Source organism: Poeciliopsis prolifica, unplaced genomic scaffold (assembly GCF_027474105.1).
Source record: "Poeciliopsis prolifica strain line A6 unplaced genomic scaffold, Auburn_PproV2 SCAFFOLD010, whole genome shotgun sequence".
In the NCBI taxonomy this organism is placed as follows: Eukaryota; Metazoa; Chordata; class Actinopteri; order Cyprinodontiformes; family Poeciliidae; genus Poeciliopsis; species Poeciliopsis prolifica.
The window spans coordinates 12,809,754-12,835,947 of record NW_026562385.1 but is presented as its reverse complement, the minus strand read 5'-3'; the positions used below and the strand labels follow the sequence as shown (position 1 = coordinate 12,835,947).

Genomic DNA, 26,194 nt, shown 5'->3' with positions numbered 1-26,194 from the left:
TGGCATTCATTTGTTTTGACAATCTAGTGTGTGTGTGTTTAACGTTTTGCGTCCTGGGTGGCATGTTTATACAGCAGCAAACTGCAATCATTTTCAATGATAAAAAAGTAAGTGTGCAAGTTTTGATCTGGTTTTCTCTGATATGAGCATTGGGTCAAAAATATATAAACTCGCTATGGCAGCTTGACCACACACTCTTTGTTGCCATTAGCAAGTCCTGGCAGAACCCTCAGTGAGTATTTTACCTGCAAAATTTGATTTGGTAGAGTTTATGATTCAGTGTTCCTTAAGAAAAAACTGTTTTTAAACTAAAAACACAATTACTCAACAACGCTGAAATCTGGGCTCTGGGATCAGCGTTCCACAAATTTCCATTACAAAACCAGTTTGCACAAAACATTTCACCAACCCTGAAGCTGGAGGATCTGATCGGCTTTCTGTCAGCACACAGGACGATCCCCGGCCCAAAGCTCGTCTCTGGTGCAAACTATAGTCCCATAACCATCAGACGACATTTGCGAGAGAAATGTTTTAAGTAGGGATGGACGACATTTTATTTTTTTAGTTGATATCCGATATGCCAATATACTAAAACTCATTTGGCCGATAACCGATACCGATGTTTATCTTATGTGGTGCATTTGAGAGGCTTACAATACTTGCAGTGTATAACAGTTTATTGCACAGTATGAAGGACAGAACTAAATCAAGGACGAAAACCTTTCACTTGACGAAAGGGAAGACTTTCTAATCTGACGCATATCGAAACACAGCATGGACACACCCAGGGTTATCACACCAGCCATGTCATGTCCCCTTTATTTTAGGAAGAGCCTTGTTTCGAGGAGGAACCTGAGCTCAACAGGCCAAACTGTAACCTTTGTTGAGGTCAACTAAGACTTTGACTCACCCTCCAACTTTCCCTACGTAAAGCCATCCCAGCCTGTCTCTCTGTCTCACACACGCCCTGCTCGCTCCCTCCAGTCAGCCTCTCATACACAAACATATCGAAGGAGACACACGTGGGCGGGTTGACGCCACGCTGTCTGCAGTGCGTCGAGGAGTATTGTTATTAACTGCAGTGTGAATAGACGCTGCAGCACATCCCTCCGCTCTCTGGCTGCTGCAGGGCTGCAGGGCTCGTCTTTCTTCTGCACGCCATAATTACAGTCTTAGCAGCGAAGGCGCACAGGCAGCGTTGACCTCACCTCACGGGGCAGGAGAGGTGCAGCACTTTAGTTTTTACATGTGATTTTTTTTTTCCTGTCAGTCTCTGTTGAGCCCATGATTCTCACTGAGCCATTCAGTTTGTGAAAGAATAGCACTGATGATTATGTCCCAGAGGACATCCACTCTGTGTGCACCTGTGACACAGAGCACAGGATATCCTCACCTGACTCAGGCCGTCGTCACACGGAGCCGCCGTGTTTTGTGTTGATGCAGAGACCCTGATTAGAGGCTCTGACAGCAGCACTTTGTGGGACCAGGAAAACATTTCAGGCACAAGCAAAATCCTCTGCAGGTGTATGAGCCCATACACACAGAATGCAGATTGTGAGGCTGCAGGATTTGTTGCACACAAGCGTACGTAAATAAAACGAAAACCTCTGGCGGGCAGCATTGTACTGCGTCGTGCTACTAAACCTGTTCAGCTTGAGGAATATATGCTGCATGAGAACTTTGTTTATGGCAGATTATTGTTTTCTATGAGTTGGGATGAAGTTAAATGTCAAAAGCGAGTGCGCCTTTTGACGACGTGCTAAAATTACAGTGCCACTGTAGCTGTCATGCCAGGCCACTGGGTGGCACTGTGACTTTACATTTAATTTCTTTTGCGCAAGAAAAGTCTTGTTTTGCATTTTGTTATTCTACAGCTAAAAAGTAGTGTATGATTGTGAAATGTGTGTTTTGTCATTGTGCAGCTGAAACAACAGCTTTTCTTTTCCATCTTCCATGTCTCTAGTTAAATCATCCTCATGGCGTGATGCACCATCATGTTTTGTCTTTTTTTTTTTCTTTAGGTGATTCACTGTCAGTTTTCCAGTGCAAATAATATTTTGTCTGTGTGTCAAAAAGTTCGGTTTTGGTCTCATGTGTCCTGAACATCTTCTTTCTCCTCATCTTGTGGCTGAAAACTGGACTTGAAAACTTGACACATAAATGGCCCAACATCTCTCCTGTCAACAGATTTCTGCAGCTCTCCCAGAGTTAACCACTTCCCTGTCGGCTACTCCTCTGATGAATGTTCTCTTCAGTTCCAACCGAGGCCAGTTGGTGGCATTGGACTTTATTTAGGGGTACCGGAGTGGGAGACGAGTGAATGGAAAAACACAACACGCTTTCTGGGTTTCAATACAAAAAAGCTGCACTTAGAAACCTGCAATTTCCATTGCACTTTACAATTGAGCTCCACTTTATGTCGGTCTGTCACATAAAATCCGAAAATATACCGAGCTTTATGGCTGGAGGCTGATAAAACCTGAAAAGATTTATTGTTTTTGTTTTGTTTTTCTTTTGTTGTGTGTTTGTTTTTAAAGCACCTTTCTGTTTTAGCATCAGCATGCTCAGTTTCTCCAGATCACCGTTTTTCCTGCACCATCTTGCTCCTGAAGGTGTAAACCGACCTTCAGTTGCTCCACAGTATCTCATCTCCCCAGACTGACAGCGGATGACAAATGACCTGCCTGCAGGGCGACAAGTGAGGGTTGCAGATATCAAAGCGCAGACTGCTCTTCCCGCGATGGAACGACTTTAACCACAAGAAGAAGAAAAGAAAAAAAAAGCATTTGAGAGGAATGATTTTTTTTTTTTTTTTTTTAATGCTTAGAGTCTTTTTAAACGTGGGTCTGGAAGCTGCAGTATTGGTTAATAGACTCGCGCGATTTAGTTTCAAGAGACGTATAATTTGCACTCACACTGGCTGTCTCTGACTCTGGCTTCGAAACAATCCCCCCCACCCCAGAAAAAAAAAAAGAGCAAGTAGAAAATCAGCAGTAGCCTAAATAGCAGCGGTGGTACAGTAAGGCGCAATAAGGCGCAGTAAGGCGCAGTAAGGCAGGGCTCTGTGGGAGGGAGAGGGGTGGGGGGAAGGACGCTGCTGGCAGCGGATAAAAGCCGGGCAGCCCGCTGGGATGTGTAATAAGTCTCCACACATCAGCATGTTGGTATAATAAGCTGGATCTAGAAGCTGGGGAGGAAAGCGGGAGAAACATGCCGCAACACTGCACGGTGTGTCAGACCTGCTCGCTCTCCTCCAGTCGCGTTGCTCCTTTTTGGCGGTGGCGCCTTCAGGCTCCGCGCAGCAACTGTTATTTCCCAGCACGCACGAGACACGCCACGGTACTGGATTTACTTTGTCCGCCCTCTGTGTTCCTCAAATGATTATTATTTACCAATAAAAGACATTTTTTAAAAAGTGCAATTTATAGCAAGCTCGGTTAGAGTTTGGTGTAGTCTTTAATTAATCCACCAAAAACCATGCATTCAATACCAATTATAGGACAGGTCGTTAAAAGCTGCAGTATGGAACTGTTGTGAAAAATAGATTTATGTATTTGTTAGAACTGTCACTATGTGGTGACTGTATGAGACAAATAATCCGGGAAAAAATGGAGCTCCTCTGCTTCCTTCTGGTGTTAACTGCAGAAATGCAGTCAGAAACAACCAATTAGAGCCAGGAGGCGGGTGTTAGCGCTGTTAATCATCCTCGTACATGCATACCTCTGAGCTTGTCAACATGGCCTCCGACGATGATGGACAAACAGTTTTCCTGCAACTGGAAGGTGTTTCTCCACCGTTAGCACACATAGCTGTGAGTACACAAGAATGATTGACAGCACTAAGACCCTCCTCATGGCTCTGATTGGTGTATTTCTTCACTTTGCACTGGGAGCACGGAGAGAAGGCAAAGGAGATCAAAGCCTTTGCCGTAGATTATCTGTGTCATATAATTGTCATAATATAGTGACGGCTTTAACAGATATGTAAAAAAATAAATATTTTTTCAAATAAAAGTTACATGCTGCTGCTTTAACTAACTGAAATAGTGAAAATAATATTGGCAAACAAACAATTTTTAATTTAAAAATAAAGAAAAAAACACAAGTATGTAGAAGCAGAAAATGAGTTGCAAATTAAATAATAAAAGAAGATAAAATTACAATTCATCCAAATATGTTCTTCTGTGGTTACATTACATTACAGCTGATCCAGCTATTTGTTCAAAGCTAGTCATCAAGCATTTCAGATTTTCATCTGTAAAAATATTTTATGTGCTTTTCTTTCACCTCACAGTATTGTCCTGCGTTTGTGTGTCAAAAATAAAGCAATTTAAAGTTTGTGGTCATAATGTGAAACAATTCAAGGGGACTGAATGTCTTGACAAGTTAATTATACCAAACAGTAGAACAAAAATAAAAAATTAAATAATAGTTTCGATGACATGGCCGTAATCTGAAAACTTTGTGAGTCAAACACAGAGAGGATTCTCGTGTCCTGTGAGGTGATCAACCCATGGGATCTCTACAGAAACAACAGGCCAACGTTTCCTCTGACGACTTCTTGGAATCAAAGTGAAATAACGACATTTTCACCTGAGTCAGAGCTCAGCCGACATGGCCTCCGTATTTAACAGGAACTTTAAAATCTGCTCAAAATCTCATAAGAAGCAACAGAAGAGAACTTTTGTTGGCAGCAATTTTCAGCTCTGGAGAAGAACTGTGAGTCTTCCAGAGATTTCCAGTCATCAGGCAGATAAATCTGATAATTAGAATGGAGAAAAGGTACGCGGAGAAATGTTCAGTTTATGATTTATAACACAATAATTGCTATTGTTACTTGATCCAGAGCAACCCGGAGACAAATCTTGAATGCTGTTCAAGAAAAAAAAGGAGGCCCTGATGGGATCTGATTTTGAAATGACACGACTGCAGGCTGTCCAGAGCTTTATGACAATATGTCATCCTTGGACTTAATGTTGATAAATTGACTGAGAATCCTTCAAAATGGCAACATTCCAAGTGCAGCTTCCTGTGGGACACCATTATTAAATCACATGGGGTCATTTATGTACAAACTGGAATCTCTCATATAAATATGTTTTCATTTTTCCTTTGATCTTGGTTATATGTTTAAGTTTTCAAATCTGTTTGCTCTGAAACATCCGGAACAAACTAACAGGATTTATGCACTGTGCATAAATATCAACCCCAGCCTGAGGCATGTTGGTGTGAGTACAGTATCTTCAATAAAACGTGCAAATGTTTTATTTTTTAAAGTATAAGTTTTGCCATATTATGTTGGGACGCTCTGGGTTTTATCTGGTCATTTGTAGGATTTGCAAAATCAAAACATAAAATATCGCAATATGACTGTTGTTTAAACATTTATTTCTTACAGTATTACATTTAATGGTAATTGTTTTGATTTATGAAAGAAAAAAAATTAGGATTTGCTTACAAAATCTATAAAATGTTGTGGAGTTAAATTTCATTAACTTCACAAAACATGTCGCTGAAAAAACCAACTGAAAAAGTAGAAGAAAAATTCTTCTAAAATAGTGAGAGGTGACAGTACAAAAAAAAGAAGCTAAGATTTTAAATCACACCAGTGAAAAATAATAATTGCAACGTAAGTGATGAAGAAAAAACACGTTAGAGATAAAAAGTCGCAGAAATCTGTTTGTTAAAAGCAAATAGTTGAATTTGACTGGTCAGATGAGTTGAAAGGAGAAAATGCAGTGAAGGATACACTAGTACGTCTGTATAAAAATGTCTCCCCCTTTACTCTAACACCCCTGAATTCAAGGCCTTTCAGTGGAATTTTGTCTGGACTGTCAAAAGCAAAACCTGTCTCCTTTAGGATTCTCACTGCTGACCGAACGCAGCTGTGATTTTGATTTCCTGGGAAAACTTTACTTCGAAAACGATGCAAGACTTTTTTCACTCTGTGTTGAAATTTCTGCTTCTAGAACTGCATTTTTCTGACTGGAAATTATCAGCTTTTTTAAATAATCTGTTTTTGTTTTTTTTTGTTTTTTTTTTGTCAATAACATTACCTCCTCGAGTTTTTTCCTCTCTCTCTAGGCTTTCTCCAGGCCTTCACACACTCTGCAAAAACACAGACATTTGTTATTTTACTCCTGACCGGTGTGGATGTCACAACGTTCAGCAGAACCAAAAGATGCAACTATCTCCCACTGCACATTTCTCTGTTATGCATTTGCATTTTTTTTTTAAGTATAAGTTTTGCCATATTATGTTGGGACGCTCTGTTTTTTTTTTTTCTGTTTCTTTTTCTGCGAAGCACAAAAAGTTCTGAAGAAAGTCCTTTTATCTGGTTGTTTGTAGGCTTGAATTTTCTTTTACTGAAGCATTTGTTCATAATCTCCAGACGGGTCTTTTGTGTGAGGCGCTCAGGCCAACACTTGGTGTTGTTTCATTTATTTTTAGCTTTTCCTGCCAAAATGCTCCCAAGCAACATAGCAGAGGGTCAAGGCGAGGGCTGGGAAGGAAAACGTCTCTTATTTTTCATGTCACAAAATGGACGATTTCAGATGATTTAAAAAAAACTTTTCATTTCACTTTAAAAGTCCTCTTGGTGTTTCTTCACAACACAAAGGCCCTAAATGGACCATAACTGTTAAGGAGAAGACTTCCGTCATGCATTTTCAGATAGCATACTCTGCTGGAGCAAAATAGTCATGTAAATATGTAAGTATATGTTTAAGCATCGGTTTCAATTTAACTGCCTATTTGTTTATGTGCCCTTCAGCTGTTTGACAGATTGCTGCTCTACTTTTAATTAGTTAAATGCCAGCAGTTTGCTCTCAGGGCTCCATAATGGGCCCTGGTGGCCTGTTACTGCAGCTCCGTTACTGGAAAGAAGCTGCTGGTGAATCTGATTCCAACCTGAAGGAAACGCAGGATTAGAGGTTGGATACATCTATGATCAACTGGAGAAATTTCCTAAGTAGTTTGTGGAAATCTCCATGCACCTTCAGAATCGTGCAAAAGGGAGGTTTAGATTTATTTATTTATTTTCTTCCTTCTCTCTTTTTTTTTTTTTTTTTTTTTTTGAGGTGTAATTTTAGAAAAAGGCCTACAGTCAAGGGATTCCTCTGTGACTGCGGAGAAATGTCACAGAGGACATTTCTCTGTTCGGGCTTTCAATTAAAAAAATAAAATATGAAATCTAGTTTTTCTATAGAGCGTCGATGTTTGCTGCAGAACCGCAGGCGACGCGCTTAACGTGAGTGCGCTGTTACATACCGCCTGACTGCATAACGAGCAGCTTTTATTTTGTTCTGAAATAGAAGATAAATGCGCTAAATTATGAAGGAGAAATATTTTCATATTCTCTTTAGGCTTTGCTGATCAGATTTTCTTTTCTCTCCTTTCACTCCTAATTTTTTAAAATCTTTAAAATGCAAAAACGGTAGAGAAGAAATATTCCAAGATATGCAGAACAGACAGAAAACAGAAGAAAAAAAACCCCGTCGGTTTTAATGCGTGGAATGTATTTATTTACCTACTTATTTATTTATTACCTCAGTCAATGTGTTGTCGATTGTGCAGCACTGATCCCTGAAATAATTTAGTCGACAATCAGCGCGTCTCAGCGCCGCATCCCGCCGGTTCGGTGCTGCGTGTGATTTGTCCGCTCCGGTGACGCGCCGCAGCCAATCAGCGCAGTCCATCTCCGCTCGTGGAGACGGAATACTTGTGTGTACGTGCGGGCGCGCGCGCGTGTGTGTTGGTGCGGCGGACCAGGCTGTGATGAAGAAGAGGATCACACGCGCCAGTCCTCCGCGCGGCTTCAGTCCTGTTTACAACACCGGACGAAACGAACGTCAGCGCAGTAAAAGTTGATTTATTTCTTTTTATTTTTTATTTTTTTTTTTTTCTCACCAGCAGAAGGAAACTTAAGACGGTTTGCTGGGAGCTCCTGGTCTGACTGGCTGCTGCTGCTGCTGCTGCTTGTTTTGCTCTAACTTTCGCTAGTTGACCGGACGTAATGGCTTTTCCTCGCAGAAGGTTACTGAAGCCTTCAGCGGGGATGTAGCGGAGCACGGAGCCGCTCAGAGCCGCAGCTGTAACCGCCTCCTTCCCTCGGCAGCTCGGCTCGTCGTTAAACAGTTCGCGCTGAGAGTCGGTGGGCCGTTTATGATGCCTCCCGCCTGGAGGTAGCTCTTTTTTTTTTTTTTTTTGCTTTCTATCTGTCCTTTTTTTTTTTTTTTTCGCAGCCCCTCACATCAGCGATGACTATGAGCTCTATATCGGACGCGTTAGTCTCGGCCGATCCTTCAAAGTCGGCGTTTTTGGAGTTCGGCGGCCACGGCTACCCGGGACACCAGCAGCCACCCTCGGGCCTGGCCCACAACCATTACCCGGTCCACAGTCTGCACGCCGTCGGGGGCCACGGCCAGCACGACGGGCCCTTCGCGGCCGGGGCGTCCTCGTACGGCCGCTCGCTGGGCTACCCGCCGTACCACGCGCCGGTGAGCTCGCATCATCCCGGGACTTACCTGCCCTACCAGCACGGCGGCCATGCAGGCGCGCTGGGACACACGAGACTAGAAGACACTGGTAGGTCATGTATGTGGCTTGTGTGTCTTTATAGACACGCGCGCGCGGATTTATTAGAAAGCTGGATTCTTCCTTAAAAACATAAAATTGGTTTGAACATTGAAGATAGGATTTCTTACAGACATAGTGGATAAACATGTATAAATAATAAATTAAATATACTACTACTAATAATAATAATAATTATTATTATTACTGTTATTATTATTATTGTTGTTGTTGTTATTTTGCGCTGTATAAAGGCCACCCTATAAAAGCTCTAGCATATTGACCTTAAGCACGATGCCATTGATAGGACAGGATAATAATAACGATAATAGTTATATTATTATTATTATTATTATTATTATTATTATTATATTATTATTATTATTATTATAGTGGTAGTGTAAATGAACAAACAAGAGGCTTGCGGGTCTCCAGTCTGTATACCATGCCTGCAGGCCGCAGTGGAGCCCGGTAATTGGATCCACACACAGGTCGGCCACAGCGCCGTGTTTAGGGGGCTTTAAGGCGGGTAGACTCTCTCCACGCCGGGCCTGCGGTCTCCCGCAGCGGCCCTCATATTTCTCTATCATCATCCAGTCCATCATCATCTACCCGCTGATTGATGTGGCCGGCTGCCTTCATTCGACTTAAATTAACGCAGACAGAAAAAAAAAAACTGAAAACATTAATATTCCGATTTTTATTTTTATTTTTTAATTTTTTCTTTGTAGTTCTCCCACAGAAGAGCTAGTAGCCTAACATGTTTATTAATGTGTCTTATATAATAACTAGGCTACACAATCCAGGAAATTCAGCTGAATAATCATCAAAAGACGTCTGGCTATGTAGTGACAAAAAAAACAAAAACATGAGTAATTCTGCATCTGATAATATCCCATGACCCTCCTAGCTTAAGATGACATTCAAAGTTAAATAAAATGGGACATTTATTTATTTCACATTTCGACATATTACAGTGAAAAACAAACACCACCATAATAATAGTATTAATAATAGTGGTTCTACATTTAAAAAATGCATTTATGTTCATGTGATTTACATTTTGCACTCATCAACATATTATTTAGTAAATTTCAAAAATATAAAATCACTAGAAAGCCAGATTTATTAATAAAAACACGAGGTGATTTGACACAAGTCTTATATAGAATAGAAATATTTCCTCGTGATGTGAAAACCTCAGAGTTTATCAGGATTTCATAAATTTGTGAGGCATTAAGAAAAATGCCTGACCAAGAATCATTGGATGTTTTCTGTGGACAAAATGTTTTTCATTGATTTCTCCGTCTGTGTCACTGTGATCTTTAGACAAAACGTAAAATAAACTAAACCAACAATTTTCTAAAAGAGAAAAGTAAATAAAGTATACACATGATGTCTATAAATGACCTATATTCTGATATAATTGATACAATTGTTCCTTTGTGTATTTTCCTCTCTTGGTTTGAGGTTCGCAGCACCAAATAACGGTCACCTTTGTGACCGTGATCATGAGGTCTGCGGAATCCTGAACAAAATCCATAACTATACAAAAAAATAGATTAAATCAAACTGAAAATGATCAGCTTTATGGTTTCCCTCTAAATGAGAACTCTAGTTGAGGATTTTGCGAGGCCGCTCTTTGTCTCCCCGTCTCCTGCCCATCGTTGCAGCAGCTCAGTTACCCAATCTGACCTCTCTTTGGGGCCTCGGCTCCAACGCAACTGTCCTCTCCTCCCACTGCAGGCGTACGGTTCACGTCACATAAATGGTCCTGGGAAAACCTGCTCAGAGTGACTTTCTTAGAGGAACACAAAGAAAAGAAGGAAAGCCCTTCCAGCTGGGCCGAGTGTGTTCTCGGTATTTGTTTGGCACGCCAATTTTAAGAGGATCAGCCGGATTCACGGTGCATATGCTCTCCAAAAAATATCTGCTTTGCACCCTTTAAACATGCATTAGGTCATTTAAAGAGCGGAGTTTGAATCAGAGTGACTGTATTGAGGGCTGAGCTACCGTCTGGGCAAAGACAAGACAGAATTTTTTTCTGTTTAACATTTGAAATAAAATGATGAATGTAGTTAAAATCCATGTAAGAATATGATAAGTAAAGTAGGATGGATGTTTATTTAAATATAATGATGTAATGCGTGATGGTCGAGACTTCCATGACATAACCTCCAGTAAAAATATCAAAAACAAAAAACAAGTTTATCTCATGATATCAGTGGAAGCAACAATTACCGCCACTGCGGGTAAAATGATGTTCCGACTATTACAGCTGTGATAACCTTACCGTATATTTATTGTTCTTTCTGTTGAGATAAATAGTGAGTATATATATATATATATATATATATATATATATATATATATATATATATATATATATATATATATATATATATATATATATATATATATATATATATATATATATATAAAAAAGAAAAAAAGAAAAAAATATATATATATATATATATATATATATATATATATATATATATATCTGCCAGGGCTTACACAGTTCTGAAGAGGATAATTACTTTTTCTCATTCTGGGCGATATCGACTTAAAAAGTTATCATGATATTTTGTGCTATTTATTGATATGACAAAAGTGACAATTGGAACTGACTGCAGTAATGCTGCTCATGACATAAAGAAGTGTGGTTGGTGTCACTGGTCTGCACACACTGACTATACTTAATCACATTTGGAGTTTATTGATTTTCATTGATGCTCCCATGGAACAATGGAGACAAAACAGTGAAATATTTATTTACTTTTAGAGCGTTCAGCCACCGCTAACTGGAATATATTATTTTTACAATAAATCCAAATTCCTGACACTATAAGAAAGTTTTTATGACGATGATGAGTCCCAATTTGTACCATGAGAGGAGCACTTAAACGCCCCACCAGCTGTTACCTGGTTAATGCAGGATCTTAGTTAATATAAGAGCCTGCAGTCGGAGGCTTGACAGTCATGCTGCGTTCGTACATATGCTCTCACACATGGCTAAATTTGTCTCCACGGAAACAAGGGTAATTCATTCCGATTCAGTCCCACGCAGATTCCAACCGATCCCAGTTGTCAAAGAGTGCAACACGGTCAACCCATTATTCAAAGTCGATTAAAAAAGCCTCTATCGCAGGAAAGCCAGCAGATTGTAGCAGCCTTCTTTCAAGGTATTAGGAGTGCAGAAACATGTGGGGGAGGGGCAGCACAACTTGACTCAATCCTTTATAAGCTATAGCAAAGCAAAAAAAAAAACAAGTGAGTCCAGCACTTTCTCTGTCACGTCTTTCACAGGATTTTGAGATGTTGGAACAATACAATAAGAAAAGTACTTGTGAAGCTATAAATCTGTAAAGCCTTGATATGCCTTCACAAACAGCTTATTAATGTTTGGTAAATAGAACAGATAGAACAGACTCTGGCAAAAATACTTACAAAAAAAGGTATTTATGGCACTAGAGGCCTTTACTCATTAATAACTGGATAGGCGCAAGACATATGATAAAAAAAGAAACACATTTTGCTTTTTATAAGGCTTTGAACTTCACACACATTAAGTAAAATGGAAAACACAACCCTAAAAATGTCAAACAAAATGTTAAATATGTTAAATTTTTTTTGTTAAAAAACATAATAAGATAGAACAGAAATATTCTTTTTGTTCAACAGTGGAGAAATTTAGGTGTAACAGCAAAATCAAAGATATAGAGGTTCACACAAAATATCCAATATAATTTTATATTTATATATATTTATATATATATAATTATATATATATAATTTTACGCATATATATATATATATATATATATATATATATATATATATATATATATATATATATATAATATATATATATATATATATATAAAATCAATAATTAACAATCATTGATTAACAGTGATTGTGTTTACTAGACAGGACATCAGTGCAGAGCAGAAAAACAGATGTGAAATAACAGCAGAAATGTTATTTAAAAATGGGTAAAAAGCTGCGTAACGGGTCGTTCTAATGCCAGCGTGTATGGAAACAGTTCTGAAGCAAACGGCCCAAGCCAGAACTGGTTTCAGAACAGAGACGTGTTCAGGGTGAGAAGTGGCGGCGTGCAGCCGACACACTGTGTCTGTGTCGGGTTCTGGGGAAAGATCTGCAGGATCAGAAGGGCACACAACAACATCAAGCCTGAGACGTTTTCATCAGCAATTTAAGACTTTGAATTTCAATATAAGTATATTTGTGTAAACTTGTATGCAGGGATTTATATAGTTACATTATTTTAAACTGGTAATCCGTAATGTTTCCTAAATGTGTGAAAGCATAGCAGATAATGGTTGAAGTATAATATTGTATCAAGGCATAATGAAGGATTCTGATTCAGTAGTGTGCTGGATCATTACAAAGACAATTTATGGTTTTTTTTTTGTTTGTTTTTTTTATTATAGCTATATAGTTTATTGATATAGCGCAAACTTACAACAAACGTCACCTTCAGGCACTTTACAGAAAAATCATTTTGATTAAGTCACACAATCATCCAATTGATCTCAGTGTTCTGAATTAATTATTCAAAGTCGATTAAAACATTTCTAAGGAAACCCGTTGGATTGCATCAAGTCATTTCTTTCATATTAATATTCTTACATATACACACATTGCCTGCTTTGTGTTTATAAAACACAATTAACAATAATAATAATATATTAGTATATGGACAGTTGATGTTTCGTTGCTTACGGCAGTGAATTGACTTTTGAAAGAAAAGGTTTTTTTCCTCCAACTTTTCCTTTTCATTCAAAATGTTGTTTATGTCAGCATGTGATTCAAACTGTAAATAAATAATGGTTCAGTGTATGTCAAAGAATTCCAGACCGTTTAAGAAGCTTCATTCATTTTAGTTTGGAGCTTTTTAATAGAAAAAAAAAATATATAGATATATATATATATATATATATATATATATATATATATATATATATATATATATATATATATATATATATATATATATATATATATATATATATTAGTATTTTTCTATTTCCCCAAATTATAAAACATTTCCGTATTCTGCCGTTGTGCTTTAGTCAACGTTTCTTTTTTATTTTTGCATTTGTGTCGTAAACTTAAAGCTTGTTCCAGCTCTCCTTTGAAGTGAGGCATATTAAGCAAATTGCTCTCTTCCCTTTCGCCTCTCAGAACACGAGAAGCCCACAGCGGTGATAGAGAACGGCGAGGTGAGGTTGAACGGGAAGGGCAAAAAGATACGGAAGCCCCGGACCATCTACTCCAGCCTGCAGCTCCAGGCGCTCAACCAGCGCTTCCAGCAGACGCAGTACCTCGCCCTGCCCGAGAGGGCTGACCTCGCAGCCAAACTGGGCCTCACGCAAACCCAGGTACCTGCAAACACGTGCAAAATGTAGACGCTATTTATATTCGCTGTTTTATTGTTTGTTTGCCTTCTTAAAGCACAGAGAATGAACACAAAAAGCGTTCCCAAACACATTTCTTGGAACAGCTCAGATGCCTCTGACAATTCTGCTTCATTTATGTTGTGCAGCTGCTCACACACTGCAAAAACACACACGCTTACTGAGTGGTTTTAGTCCCGTTTCTATTGCAAATGTCTTATTTTGCTTGAAATGAGATCTATCTTTTCAGTAAGATATAGCAGGTTGTTTTTACAAAAATAATTCCTTAATATCGATGAAAAAGTTCTAGTTTGATCAGCAGATTAATTTACTCATGACAAGACAATTTTCCCATAATATAAATGAAATAATTTTCCAAGGGAACTTGTACTTTCCCCATCAATATTGATTTTTTTTTTTTTTATCTTGCTGATAAGTTACTTTTGAGTTAGTTTTGTCTTAATTCATCTGTATTATTATAAACGCACTAGCAGCTAGACAAAACATACTTGGTGAGATTGTGTGTTTTTTTCCAGTGGATTGAAGCATTTTAACATTCTCCCTCAAATAAAAAAAATGAAACGAGCTTTCCTGCATGAGCTTATATCAATCACGCCTTTAATCGTTTCTGTTGTTCACGTTGAAGCGAATCAAACGCCTAAACAGGCGGCGGCACATTCCTCCACAGGTTCCTCCAGCTGGAAATAGATACTGGTCCTTTTACTTGCATAAATGTAACATGTCATGGGGCGTTCATGTTCCAGTGTAAACAAACCTTGAGCTTATCTCCATCTGTCATTGGCTTGAATTCAGTTGATTTTGTGGTCACTATGTGGCTTGGCTCAAAACTGCAGCAGGTCTGCAAGAGAGGATCATCAGGCAGGACTTGAATAGGTCTAGAGTCAGACAAAGGCAGTTAACGTCTCTGCAGACCCCACACATGCTGGACACAAGCTGTTTTCATGTTCAGGCCAAAAATTAGCTGCTATGGAGGCAGTTCGTTCCCCAGGCTGTCTCTGTGATGACCACAGGGTGCCACGCATACTTGCACTAATTAAACCATCTGTTTTTGTGAAAACGCTGCACATATACATATTTACAATGAAGAATAAATGTATTTCCTTACTTTTATTTAATTATATTCCAAATGTCTACACTGAGAGAAAGCCAAGTCAAATTTTAAGATCGGATTTGAAGCAAAGTATTTACCTCTGAAAGTCATGTTTTCTTTTTTTATGCTTTTTCTTAACATGGACTCACACTCACATATTTGTTTCTGTTAAAAAGTCAGTGAGCCACTGAACCATGTCTACTCCAGGCTAATTTATTTAATTTTATTTTTTTTTAATTTGATATTTTAATATGTCCGGACAGTTCAGACCGTGCTGTGGTGCAGTGGTTAGCGCGGGCGCTCCGTATACGAAGGCTACCGACGTCAACACGGCCGTCTCGGGTTCGAATCCCGTCCTCGGTTCCTTTCTTCCCCTTCTCGCTACCCCGATAAAAAAAGCTCACATGTTTCCGCTAAATGTTCCCCACACCCAGGTATAAATTAGCAACTGTAATTTAAGCTACTGGACATTTGCCATGTAAACTTTTGTGCTACCATTCATGCTTGATTACCTGCGTGGCCCAGCATCAGACTCTGACTGCTTGATGCAGACTGAGAAGCCTCTATTTAAAAAGAACATATTGTTATAATATAACACTTATTAAAACATGCATTTTTTATGGGCTAAAATATAGAATACTTACTAAATTGTGCAGCAATTTTCTAGAACAGCGCTGGGAGTTGATATGTCAGTCTATCTGCATCCGGCTGCTTCATGGTTTACTTGTCCTCTGCAGCTTTAAAATGGCGTCACCTTTCCGTGGCACGACTGTTAGTGTTTTCAAGGGGGAGAATATCTCTGAACTCGCGACTTTGTCCTTCTTGGAAGCAATGAAACAAAATCGCTACTGCCTTTCTGTTAGCCAGCCGAGCCACTGGGTGACGCTGAGCTCCCCACAGCCTTCTGTTTCATCACATGAAAAGGTCTTTAAACCACTGGAACAGTTTTGAAGAAATTCTTTTGGTAGTTTGGAAACCAATAATAATAATAAAAATTATAATAAAACAACCAAGAAAAAAAAATCTTAAAATTGTTTGAAGAAGTTGCTGTTTGTTCAGGATGGTCTTTGCTGCTTATTTTTAAGATATTATTCGAGAAAATACTTTTTTCTATTGCTGCTTACTGATTACGGTTGTAAAAAAAAAAAAAAAAAACACTTACTGCTTATCAGTCTCATATTTACCAGTATTTATAAAACCCCAATATCCGAGAGTTTATTTAAATTCAGTGTTGAGTGATTCTCTGTCTTGATGCAGAGAATCACTTTACGGTCAGCTTATCCCTCCAAAACCAGCTCCAAACCCTCAAAGGAGGAGATTAACGTCAGTGTGAACGTATATTATTTGGAAGTCGGTTTTCCTTCCTAAGACTGGATTTGTCCAACATTGCATTTAATTGTTGGAAGATTTAAAAGGAACTGCAAAGCAGAGATTTTGTTGCTTTTGTCTCACAGCTTTAATTAGAAGTTAAAGAAGATTTTAACATAAATAAAACAACCTCTTAATGGTCACAGACCAGACAACTTGTTGTTTTTTAATGCTGAATTTTATGGGGTAAATATTTATAATAATAATAATAAAAGAAATAATAATAGAATAGAATAGAATTCAACTTTATTGTCATTGCACTGTCACATGTACAAAGCAACAAAATGTAGTATGAATAATAAACCGAATGCTTTAGGTCATGGCTAGTAAATGACAGCCTAAATATTCCCTTTAATTTCCTGTCAAACTAGGAAGACTCTACAATGCGAAAGCCTCCAAAATGTATTTAACACACGCAAATTCAACATGCTGCAAATTTAGCGTTAATCTCCGAATATTCTCAGTCTTTAGAAATGAATAATAATTCCATAAGTAGTGAGGAGACTTTATATCTGCAGTTCTTTGTAATGAAGAGTTCCTGTAGCTCAGGGCTCTGCAACCACAAACCAAAGAGCCACTTTCTTGCCTTCAGTGCGGCTGAATAAATGCTGTTTAGAGCCACAAATCTCGCATAACCTTTTGTGAAAAGATAACATGAAAATGTTTCATTGCATATCTATAGTTGAAAATGTGTGGTCATTTTTTTAAAGAGCAGCCGTTTTAAAATTTTGAAGTTTTAAAACTAAGAACAGCATAAAGCTTTTACAAAAAGAGGATTGATGCATTTTCTTCTATGGAATGTTGATGTTTGTGGAAAATGATAAAAAAAAATATCAGTCGACGAAAAAAAAGTAATAAGCATTACCCATACTTATGTCAGTCTGTTATGAAAATCTATTGCTAGATTTGTTCCTTGCAAAAAAAAAAAAAAAAAAAAAAACATCCCAAATCTGCATTTGTTATATCTGTATTTAAAATAAATAAATAAATAAATAAACTTGCTGGTTCTTCACTCTTTTTTAGGCCAAATTATTACGAGCCACCGCGAAGAGTTCATAGAGCCACCTGTGGCTCTGGAGCCACGGTTTGCGGGACCCTGCTCTGAATTTATCAGGCAAAATGGCAACAGCCACAAACTAAACTCTCAGCTTGAAAAATCCATCTGTGGAAGTGTTGACAGTTTATGGGTGTGTCTCGGTACTTTGAAGCGTAACTTCATTTGAATATGAACTCCAATGGAAACAAACAGTAACAGAGCTGTATTATTAATATGATATAGCATATTACTATGTTATTATATAGTCAAAAAAATCACCAGTTATCATACATGCAGGATTTTTTTGACACATGCTTAGGCTAAGATTTCTATCTGCATTTACACCAAATTAGTCAGTAAAAAGTGAAAAATCTGGTTCTGAGCTGAGAGCAGGTGTAACATCAACTGGGACTGAGTGGGAGTACTTCAGCTGCTATATGATACGTGTGTGTGTGTGTGTGTGTGTGTGTGTGTGTGTGTGTGTGTGTGTGTGTGTGTGTGTGTGTGTGTGTGTGGGTGTGTGTGTGTGTGTGTGTGTGCGCTTGTGTGTGTGTGTGTGTGTGTGTGTGTGCGTTTATGTGTGTGTGTGCGCTTATGTGTGTGTGTGTGTGTGTGTGTGTGTGTGTGTGTGTGTGTGTGTGTGTGTGTGTGTGCGCTTATGTGTGTGTGTGTGTTAATGTACTGGCTACACATTGCACCGTGTCATCAGTTGAATGGTTCTAATCCCCACTGAATGAACAGCCACAGATATGTTTACACTGGGGGCATTAGATGATCCATCCATTTGCCTCTGCCTGTTGTGGTAATAAAGCTCTGGGGAGGCAGTAGTTCGCCTATAATTTACACGTTTACTGAGGAAGTAGTCGTAGAAAGTGGACTGTAACTGACATTGGCAAAGGTTTGATAGGAGTTTAACCGCCACGCTATTAAAAGGAGTTATGGGGATTATCAAGAATACAGGCCCAGTTTCTTTTGAAAGGTATTTTTTTGTTTTTTTCAAACGGGCAATCATGCAATTATTTTGCCACATTTTTACATCGTGACATAACAATGCAGTGCATCTTGCTTTCGGCGAGCGGAATTTCTGAAATATGAATAAAACATAATGAAAGGAGGAGGGTGAGGCGTTCTTTGTACTAGTTTATTACCCTGTGTGGTTCACATTTACAGGAAAAAAAAAAAAAAGTTTCCCACTAAAATCTTCACACTGTTCAGCATAAGGCAGACAAACCAAATCTGCTCCCTTGTCACTTTGACAACGATGCCTCACAACGAAGAACTAAATTGATTGTGATCACCCAGAGGGTGAAACTGGGAGTACTGAACCTCTATTTGTGGCGACTAGCTAATCGGGCTACATCTTTGACAAGCCAATGTTTCCCTTATGCAGATGTGTGTGAGATAACTTGCCGAATTGTTAACTTGTGTCCTCTCTTTTGTGATGTCTCTTCTATAAAACAAAAGCAGACCAGCAGTTCAACTTCAACTATAGGGTTTTGTTTTCCAACCAAATTAATTCAAGTTTCTTATCTTGCCTCAGATACCTAAATATGAAAAAAGTAAGCTTTTTTGTTCAAAATCAAGTCTTTCAAAATGACTAAAAAGTGACAATTGTGCAGAGTGTCAAATTTAGTGCCACTGTCTTATTTTTAACCTTTGTCAATTCGCGGTTCAGTATTTGCTGATTCAGCCATTGGAAGATTTTTCTGTGTAAAGTAAATTTGCCTTTTTTTTTTCTTTCTTGTTTCTTCATTCTTTCTCGCCTTCTTTTTTTCTTTTTTCTGCCTTTTCTAAAATATTGAAAAGAAAAATAAGCCTGAGAAACTGAAGAACAAAGCTCCAAAGCTAGCTGGCATGCTATTAGCCGGTTGTTTCCAAAGTAACCAATCCAGTAGTGCCATTCATTCCTCTTTGCAATAACAGACTGTCCCCATGCAAAGCAGAGACAAGGAAGGCTGTGATGCCAAGGCGATTTCCATGATGCGTATTAACACATATTCAGGTTCAGTTGGCGTTTGAATGATTAAAATAGGCAGTTAAAACTTCTTAAATAGCAGTCTCAAATGTTAACTTTTTTCCTTGAGTCTTGTTGGGCTCAGATGCCTCAGTGTGTGTTGTGAAAGGCCGGAGGTGGAACTGGACCCACTGAGAGACTCAGAGCAGTTTGCTGATTGGTGTGAAGCCGATTCCATTTCAATGTCATTTGCATCCATGATGATTTTTACTATATCAGCACAAATCACAATCTAGATAAAGTCAAGTTTGTGTTTCGAGGCTTACTTTATTTTGAAAGACAAGTACGCCTGTTTTTCATGTTTCTTTCTACAAAGTGACCAAAAACGTCCGTGCTGTGGTTTTTGTGGATGTTGTACTTGATCTAAGTCTCATTACGTTTTAAAAACTGCATTATAAGAAAGTACAAGAATAGTTAAAAACATTTATTTTTCGCTGCCCTGCATGAGCGGTAATTAATTATTCATTCCAGTATTTGATATCACATAAGCAATGTCGCCATAGTGTTAGAGAGCAGGAAATAGCCTTTGACTATTCTCTTAAATAAATAATATAATGTTTTCAACAGTTTTTAGCATTAAGCATCAGAAATCGCTGCAGTTAATTTCTCACAGGCTGTTTACGTTTCCATAAAACTCTGATCTCAACCCCGCACGACTTTATTGGGCTTGGTTTAGTCTTCCTCACACGGCTCAACATGTTGTAGGAAATACGGTTCCTTTTAAACTAACTTACCACACCTCGTGTTTCCTCTCACTTCGTTGACACTGAGAAGAGCAAAATGCATTTTCATTTTTCTCTCAGTAACAACTTCCACCGCAAAGAGCATTGTGGTTAATCTCACCTGGTAATTCCTATTTATGGTGGGCTTACAGAGCAGAAAAGGATCTGACTTTCAGTATGAGGTGCTGCCACCTGTTGGTCACCAAGGGATTTCAGAGGAGGCTCAACTCCAGCACGCTTAATTTGACCAATTGTTGGAGCAGCACAGAGGCATGAAAGTTGCATTCAACCAAACTATCCTTATTTGTCATAATATATGCACAACTAGCTTTGAGCATTTCTGGTGTTTGGCCAGTACCATAGCAATAAACTACCAATGCATAAGACTGATCTTAATTAATCTCATGATAAATAAAAATTAGCTTATATTTAGAATTTTGCTATTTTTGTATTTTCTATTCTGATGTTTTTTTGTTTTTTTTTAAGAGCAATTAAAAGCAGTCTGAAAACTGATTTTGAGACTTCATGATCCATTTTATTTATGGTTTCAATTGTCTGTGTGTTTATTTATTTCTGTTTCATTTCAAATATCCTCATGTCCCAGTGTTAAGTGTTCTCTACAAAATTAAAGTTTATTGGTCTTCGAGAGGGCAAACTGGAAAAGGGCCTCAAAAGAGCAATATTGTCATTTATTGCGATAATTACATGGACAATTTATCGTCCAGTAAAATTTGTGATTGTGACAGGCCTATTAACCGTCTCATTTATTTTCATTAAACAAATTGACAGCATGATGCTGTCTCACGTGAGGAATAGCTCCTTTATGCTTAGCTGGTGTGTGCATTTTCACCTCCCGCTTCTCTCTTTCACCTCCTTGTTGTCAATTTTGTGACACACTCGTCATCTCATTATTTCAACAAATTGAGTTTTGGAGATGCTTCGTCATGACAAACACATTACCATTTAAAAGAGCACAGCCGCTCCACCTGTGCACTTGAACCTTATATGTGCACATCCAGGAATAAGTCAATCTTAACAAGCCTTTGTACAAACTCTGTCCTCTCCTTGTGGTCACATGGTCAACTGTAATTAGCTCAGTCTGCGAATGTTAATACTGTCTGTGTGTTATGTGCCGGCCACATTCTTCTCAGTACCCTGGAGCCCACACAGTAACACACCAATACAAACATATGCATCTACTTAAATACATTTAGCCCGAGTGGATGCTTTCATACAGATATAAAGAAACACACACACTTGGAGATAGTGATCACACACCCCATCGCCGTCCCTCCTCCATGCCATTAGGCCGCCTGCCAAACACTGACCACTTTCCACTGAAATCGCAACTGTTCCCAGACGCTGCTGAGAAATGGCACGTAGTGCATTTCTGATGTTTTTTTTTCCAAAAATGTATTCATCATACACATATGCACGCACAACACAGGCGCACGCGCACACACACACACACACACACAAAAGCAAGGGAATTTAAAGTTGCTGGAATATTTTGAGTTTGATTGGTTCTCATACACACTCAAAGGTACTTGGAATGCCTCTGAGCTGCTCTTCCTCGTTAAAGTTGTGCACTGCAAAAACACAAAATCTCACCAAGTCTTTTGGTCCAGTTTCTAGATGAACAAATTTTACTGTTACAAGTGACTTTTCAGCAAGACAAATAAGCTTGTTTTAAGTAAATGACTCCTTGATGTTGATCTGACAATGGAACAAGTACTTTTTCATCAATAGTACACAATTATTTACTTAAAATAAGCTCCTTTATCTTGCTGAAAAGTGACTTGTGAGTTAGTTTTCCCCAAAAACCCCCTCTCAACTAAATACCCCAACTGTTTGGAGTTGCTTTTGAAATGATAATCAATTAAACATTAATCAACATTTTGATGTGTAATGATGGCACTTGACAGTTGTTCACTGTGTGCCCTACAGCTTTGCATTTTATTGTGTTTTTATTATGCGAGGCTTAAACGTGCTGTAGAGATTGATTTAATGATCTAATTTCAAGTATAATCTGAGGTCTGCATCAGAAACTAGACAAAAATACTTGATAAGATGTTATATTTTTGCAGTGTGGTGTTGGTAGTATTTAGTAGTTCATCTCTCCTGAATGCTGTCGGTCATCTGCTGCTTTGTGAATATGAGAACCATAACCAGTACAGAAATCCTCACACCTGAGCTGTTTTCCCTTCACAGGCTGGTGATTGACTGTTGGCTCAATAAACTTTCTTCACTTGCTTTCGGTGTTCATTCACTGCAGTTAAGATATTTAATAAACTGCTGACACTGATTGGTATCTCTTTATAATTGCAATGTTGTATCGCTTATGGAAACACAGTGAACTTTAAAAGCAGGTCATGATATGTGAGATCCACTGCAATGCACAAAATGTAGAATCTGAATCATTTTGGAGATTATTTTAAAAGCAACAGTATGTGCTTAGATCAAGATGGGTCTCTATTTTTATGGAGTGGTTATTGTACTTTATGTGTTTACCATCATGCAGTTTAACTTCAGAAGGACAGTGTGGTCAGCAGATACTCTTGAAGAACAGGGATCTGTCAAAGTTTTAATGTCCGTGATTTTGTGGCTAATTAGCTTAAATGCTGGGTGTGTAAGAATTGTTCTGTGTTTTGATCATCAAGTGAAAGGATCATTTTTTCCACATATCTAAGGCAATTTAAGAAGTAAGAGGTTGGATTGGATTTTTATTTTATAGGATTAAATATCTGCTATAAAAGCACTTCAGACATCAATATAAATAGCCATAAACTCCCACTGTAACAATACCAAACAACCCCACTGCCAACACCGTTGTCTACTTTATTCCTATGCGGTTTTTCTCATTTTCTCTTGCCAGAAAATGTTCTGCATGAAAAAAGGTTTCACTTATGAATGTCTGAATCAATTGCAGACAAATGTTTGAACTGTGCTGCACTTGGCGATGGGTTTATTTACCGTAAGAGGCTAGTGTAATTTGATGCCTCACTGGAAGGCATACTGGTAGTGAAGTAGAACGTGCCAATTATGCTAACAACAGCATGACTGAATAATCTTTGACCACAGAGAAATGAATGGAGTGATAATCAGCTTCATTATCTGAAGGCTGATATTCTGTCTCTGGCCATGCTTATCCCTCTGCGTATTTCACAAAGCTCAGTGCCAGCATACATTAAAGCTAAGTGGTAAATGTTTCAGCATTTGTAAATGCAAGTGTTTAATACTGCTGCTCAGTAACACACCTGTTAGTCAGGTGTAAGAGCTTTACCTGGGTTCTGTATTTTTGAATATTCTCAAAATAGTTCACTTTATTCATTTCCTTCTCTCAGAACTGGTGTCAGTGAGTCCGGCTCGCAGGTCAGACTCTCTCTTTTCTGTGTTACTCTGAAAAGACCGCTCCAAAATACTGACTTTGTCAACCTTAAGCCATTTTGTCACTAATTTGTGGTACAATTAGGATCACACTTTAACTTCCTAGCTGATGTCTTGAGATGTTTCAATATTCATATCTAATCTTCTGTCCTCATGACAGACATTTATGTTTTGTGCCAAGCGTCACTGTGGCGCTCATTATAGCCAAACACTTGGCTTTTAGTTTCATCAGATAACAAGGACATTTTCCTACAATTGAGGGTGATCGTCTCTGTGTGTGTGTTTGAAAACAGCAGTCTGGCTAAAGCATGACGGCTAATGCACAAATGAGCAAGTAATAGCAAAAAAAAGGCTCAATTTTTGAAAAGGGTTTTCTCTTTATTTGGTGGTGGAAGGTTAAGGCACACAAAGACATTTTAGTGCTGTTTCCACATGTTGTATTTGTTTGATGTCAACCCCTAATACAACAAAAAGGTCTAACGTTACAAAGGAAACTGACTCATTTATTCATGACAAGTTTTGTTGTCCCAAGTGAGGTTCATTAGGGGGAGCTTTTGAAAACCAAGACTCCTCAAAGTCTGCAGAAATTCTTCCCATTAAGTTACATATTTTTGTAGATTAACAGTTTAGCTCTGCTATTCAAAGTAAATCTTGTTTGAAGCAGGATAGATGTAGCAGGCTGGGCTTACGGCCATTTTTTATGTCTCTGCTTTTGTACTCAGCATTTTTCATGTTTTTAATTTGTTAATAGCAGCTCAGTTTTGCTTCAGTAGTGAGTAGCTGCATGTGAAAAGATGCTTTGCTATGTTTTTTGTCCATAGCAGTAGAATCATTTTGGTGAAACATTCTGCTCAGGAGGGAGAGAAATACACAGGAGGCTGGAGTGAAAGCAGAGCAGGAGTCATTTTACCTTTGTGTAATTTCACGCAGAAAATGACACAAACTTGTATGTTTTTTTTATTTACATGTAAAGAATGCTTTACACATTTTTTATTGAAAAATGTATTTTTTATGATTTCGATAATTATGATGACTTTTTATGAGCCTCACGGTGATTTGTCGGCGCAGTGTGTAATTTCCGTGTACACTGGACTTTTGCAAGAAAACGATTTTCCCAATTAGGCTCGATGTTGAAGTGAAGACATTTTGTTTTGTTTCATTTTCATTGTTTTTTAGATGTTGACAAAGTTATGTAAAGGCAGAGTTTTATAAAATGTGAACATTAAAAACAGACTGGAAAATGAACGCTGAACGAGAAAGAAAGCGTAATAAATACTAAATGCCTCGTTGAGCAACAGCCAATAAACTGTGAAAAGAATAAACAAAGGTCTTCTCAGAGCTTACAATTTTAAACCTTTGTTCTCAGCCCATTCCTTTTTCCTCCTTTCTTTTTCCCCCAGGTGAAAATATGGTTCCAAAACAAACGGTCAAAGTACAAGAAGATCATGAAGAACGGTCCTTGTGGAGCCGAGGGAGATCACCTCGCCCCGCCGCCGCCTGCCTCCTCCTCTCCATGCTCTCTGTGGGACATCAGTATGGCTGCCAAAGGCCCGCCTGTCCACTCTGGAGGATACATGAACAATTTTGGACACTGGTACTCTGGACATCAGCAGGACACCATGCCAAGGACTCAGATGATGTGACTGACGGAACAGACGCCAGGCCTCTTGCATCAATTGTGGATATTAAACCAGCAAGCTGAACTGGAAAGTACATGGCCACATGTGCGTTACATTGCTTACAGTCTGAGCCACGTTGGAGGTAAAAATAGTATTGAGTGGCACATCCTGCTGCGCCGAGGAAGACATATTGAGAAACTTCTTGCTGAACACTGCAGCCCTGCCAAAACAGGACGATTACAGGAGAGCAGGAACTGCTGAAGTGTCCCTTTCAAGCTGTTGTTGAAATAAACTTATGGCCATGCAATGTGTGTTTTTCCACAAAAACGTATATAAAAAAATCATTGTTTTTTTAGGGCTTTCTAATATTTTTTTGTAAGAACTGTTATAATTCAGTTAACCTACTTGTTTACGGATGTGGACAGTTTGAAGAGCTGAATGAAATAAAGAGTTCACGGGGAGATGAAGTCTGAGCGTCTTTTTTGTTTTTGTTCGCTTAAAAATCCAGCATTAATTGAATTCCGAGCCATTCAATAAATGAAAACGTCACTGAAAAGCCAATTTATTTCAGAAACTTCATCATTAAATGTAACACCTGATATAGACTAGTTACATCCAGGCTGTTTACTCCTTGCAGTTAATGAAGACATGACATGTAAAATTAAAAATGAAAGAAAACATTTTATATTACAGCAAATACATTTAAATCTTGCCAAAAGATTTTTTTCAAAAAGGAACTTTTGATCTGACAAAAAGTCTCATCAGAAGTCATATTCTAATTTATCAGTGGAATTGATCTCCAGCCTTTGAAATAAATTATAAAAAAAAAAAATCAGAGAGGAAATCGCTGCTGCATCTCCAACTAACCTGGAATTATGACCTAAACACTGTTTGCTCTGCTGCCGAACATTTGATCACAGCTCAGTCAGACTGAAGTG

General features: G+C 38.4%; 1 protein-coding gene across 1 annotated transcript; it reads left to right on the top strand.

The window, feature by feature from the left end:
- The first annotated feature begins 8,228 nt into the window (after window positions 1–8,228).
- On the top strand, window positions 8,229–25,717 carry LOC129363609 (homeobox protein Dlx4a-like). The gene is made up of 3 exons (XM_055035807.1): window positions 8,229–8,585; window positions 13,788–13,984; window positions 25,038–25,717. The coding sequence occupies exons 1-3, from the start codon at window positions 8,258–8,260 to the stop codon at window positions 25,278–25,280; spliced, it is 768 nt and encodes a 255-aa protein (XP_054891782.1). The 5' UTR covers window positions 8,229–8,257; the 3' UTR covers window positions 25,281–25,717.
- Window positions 25,718–26,194: the final 477 nt, after the last annotated feature.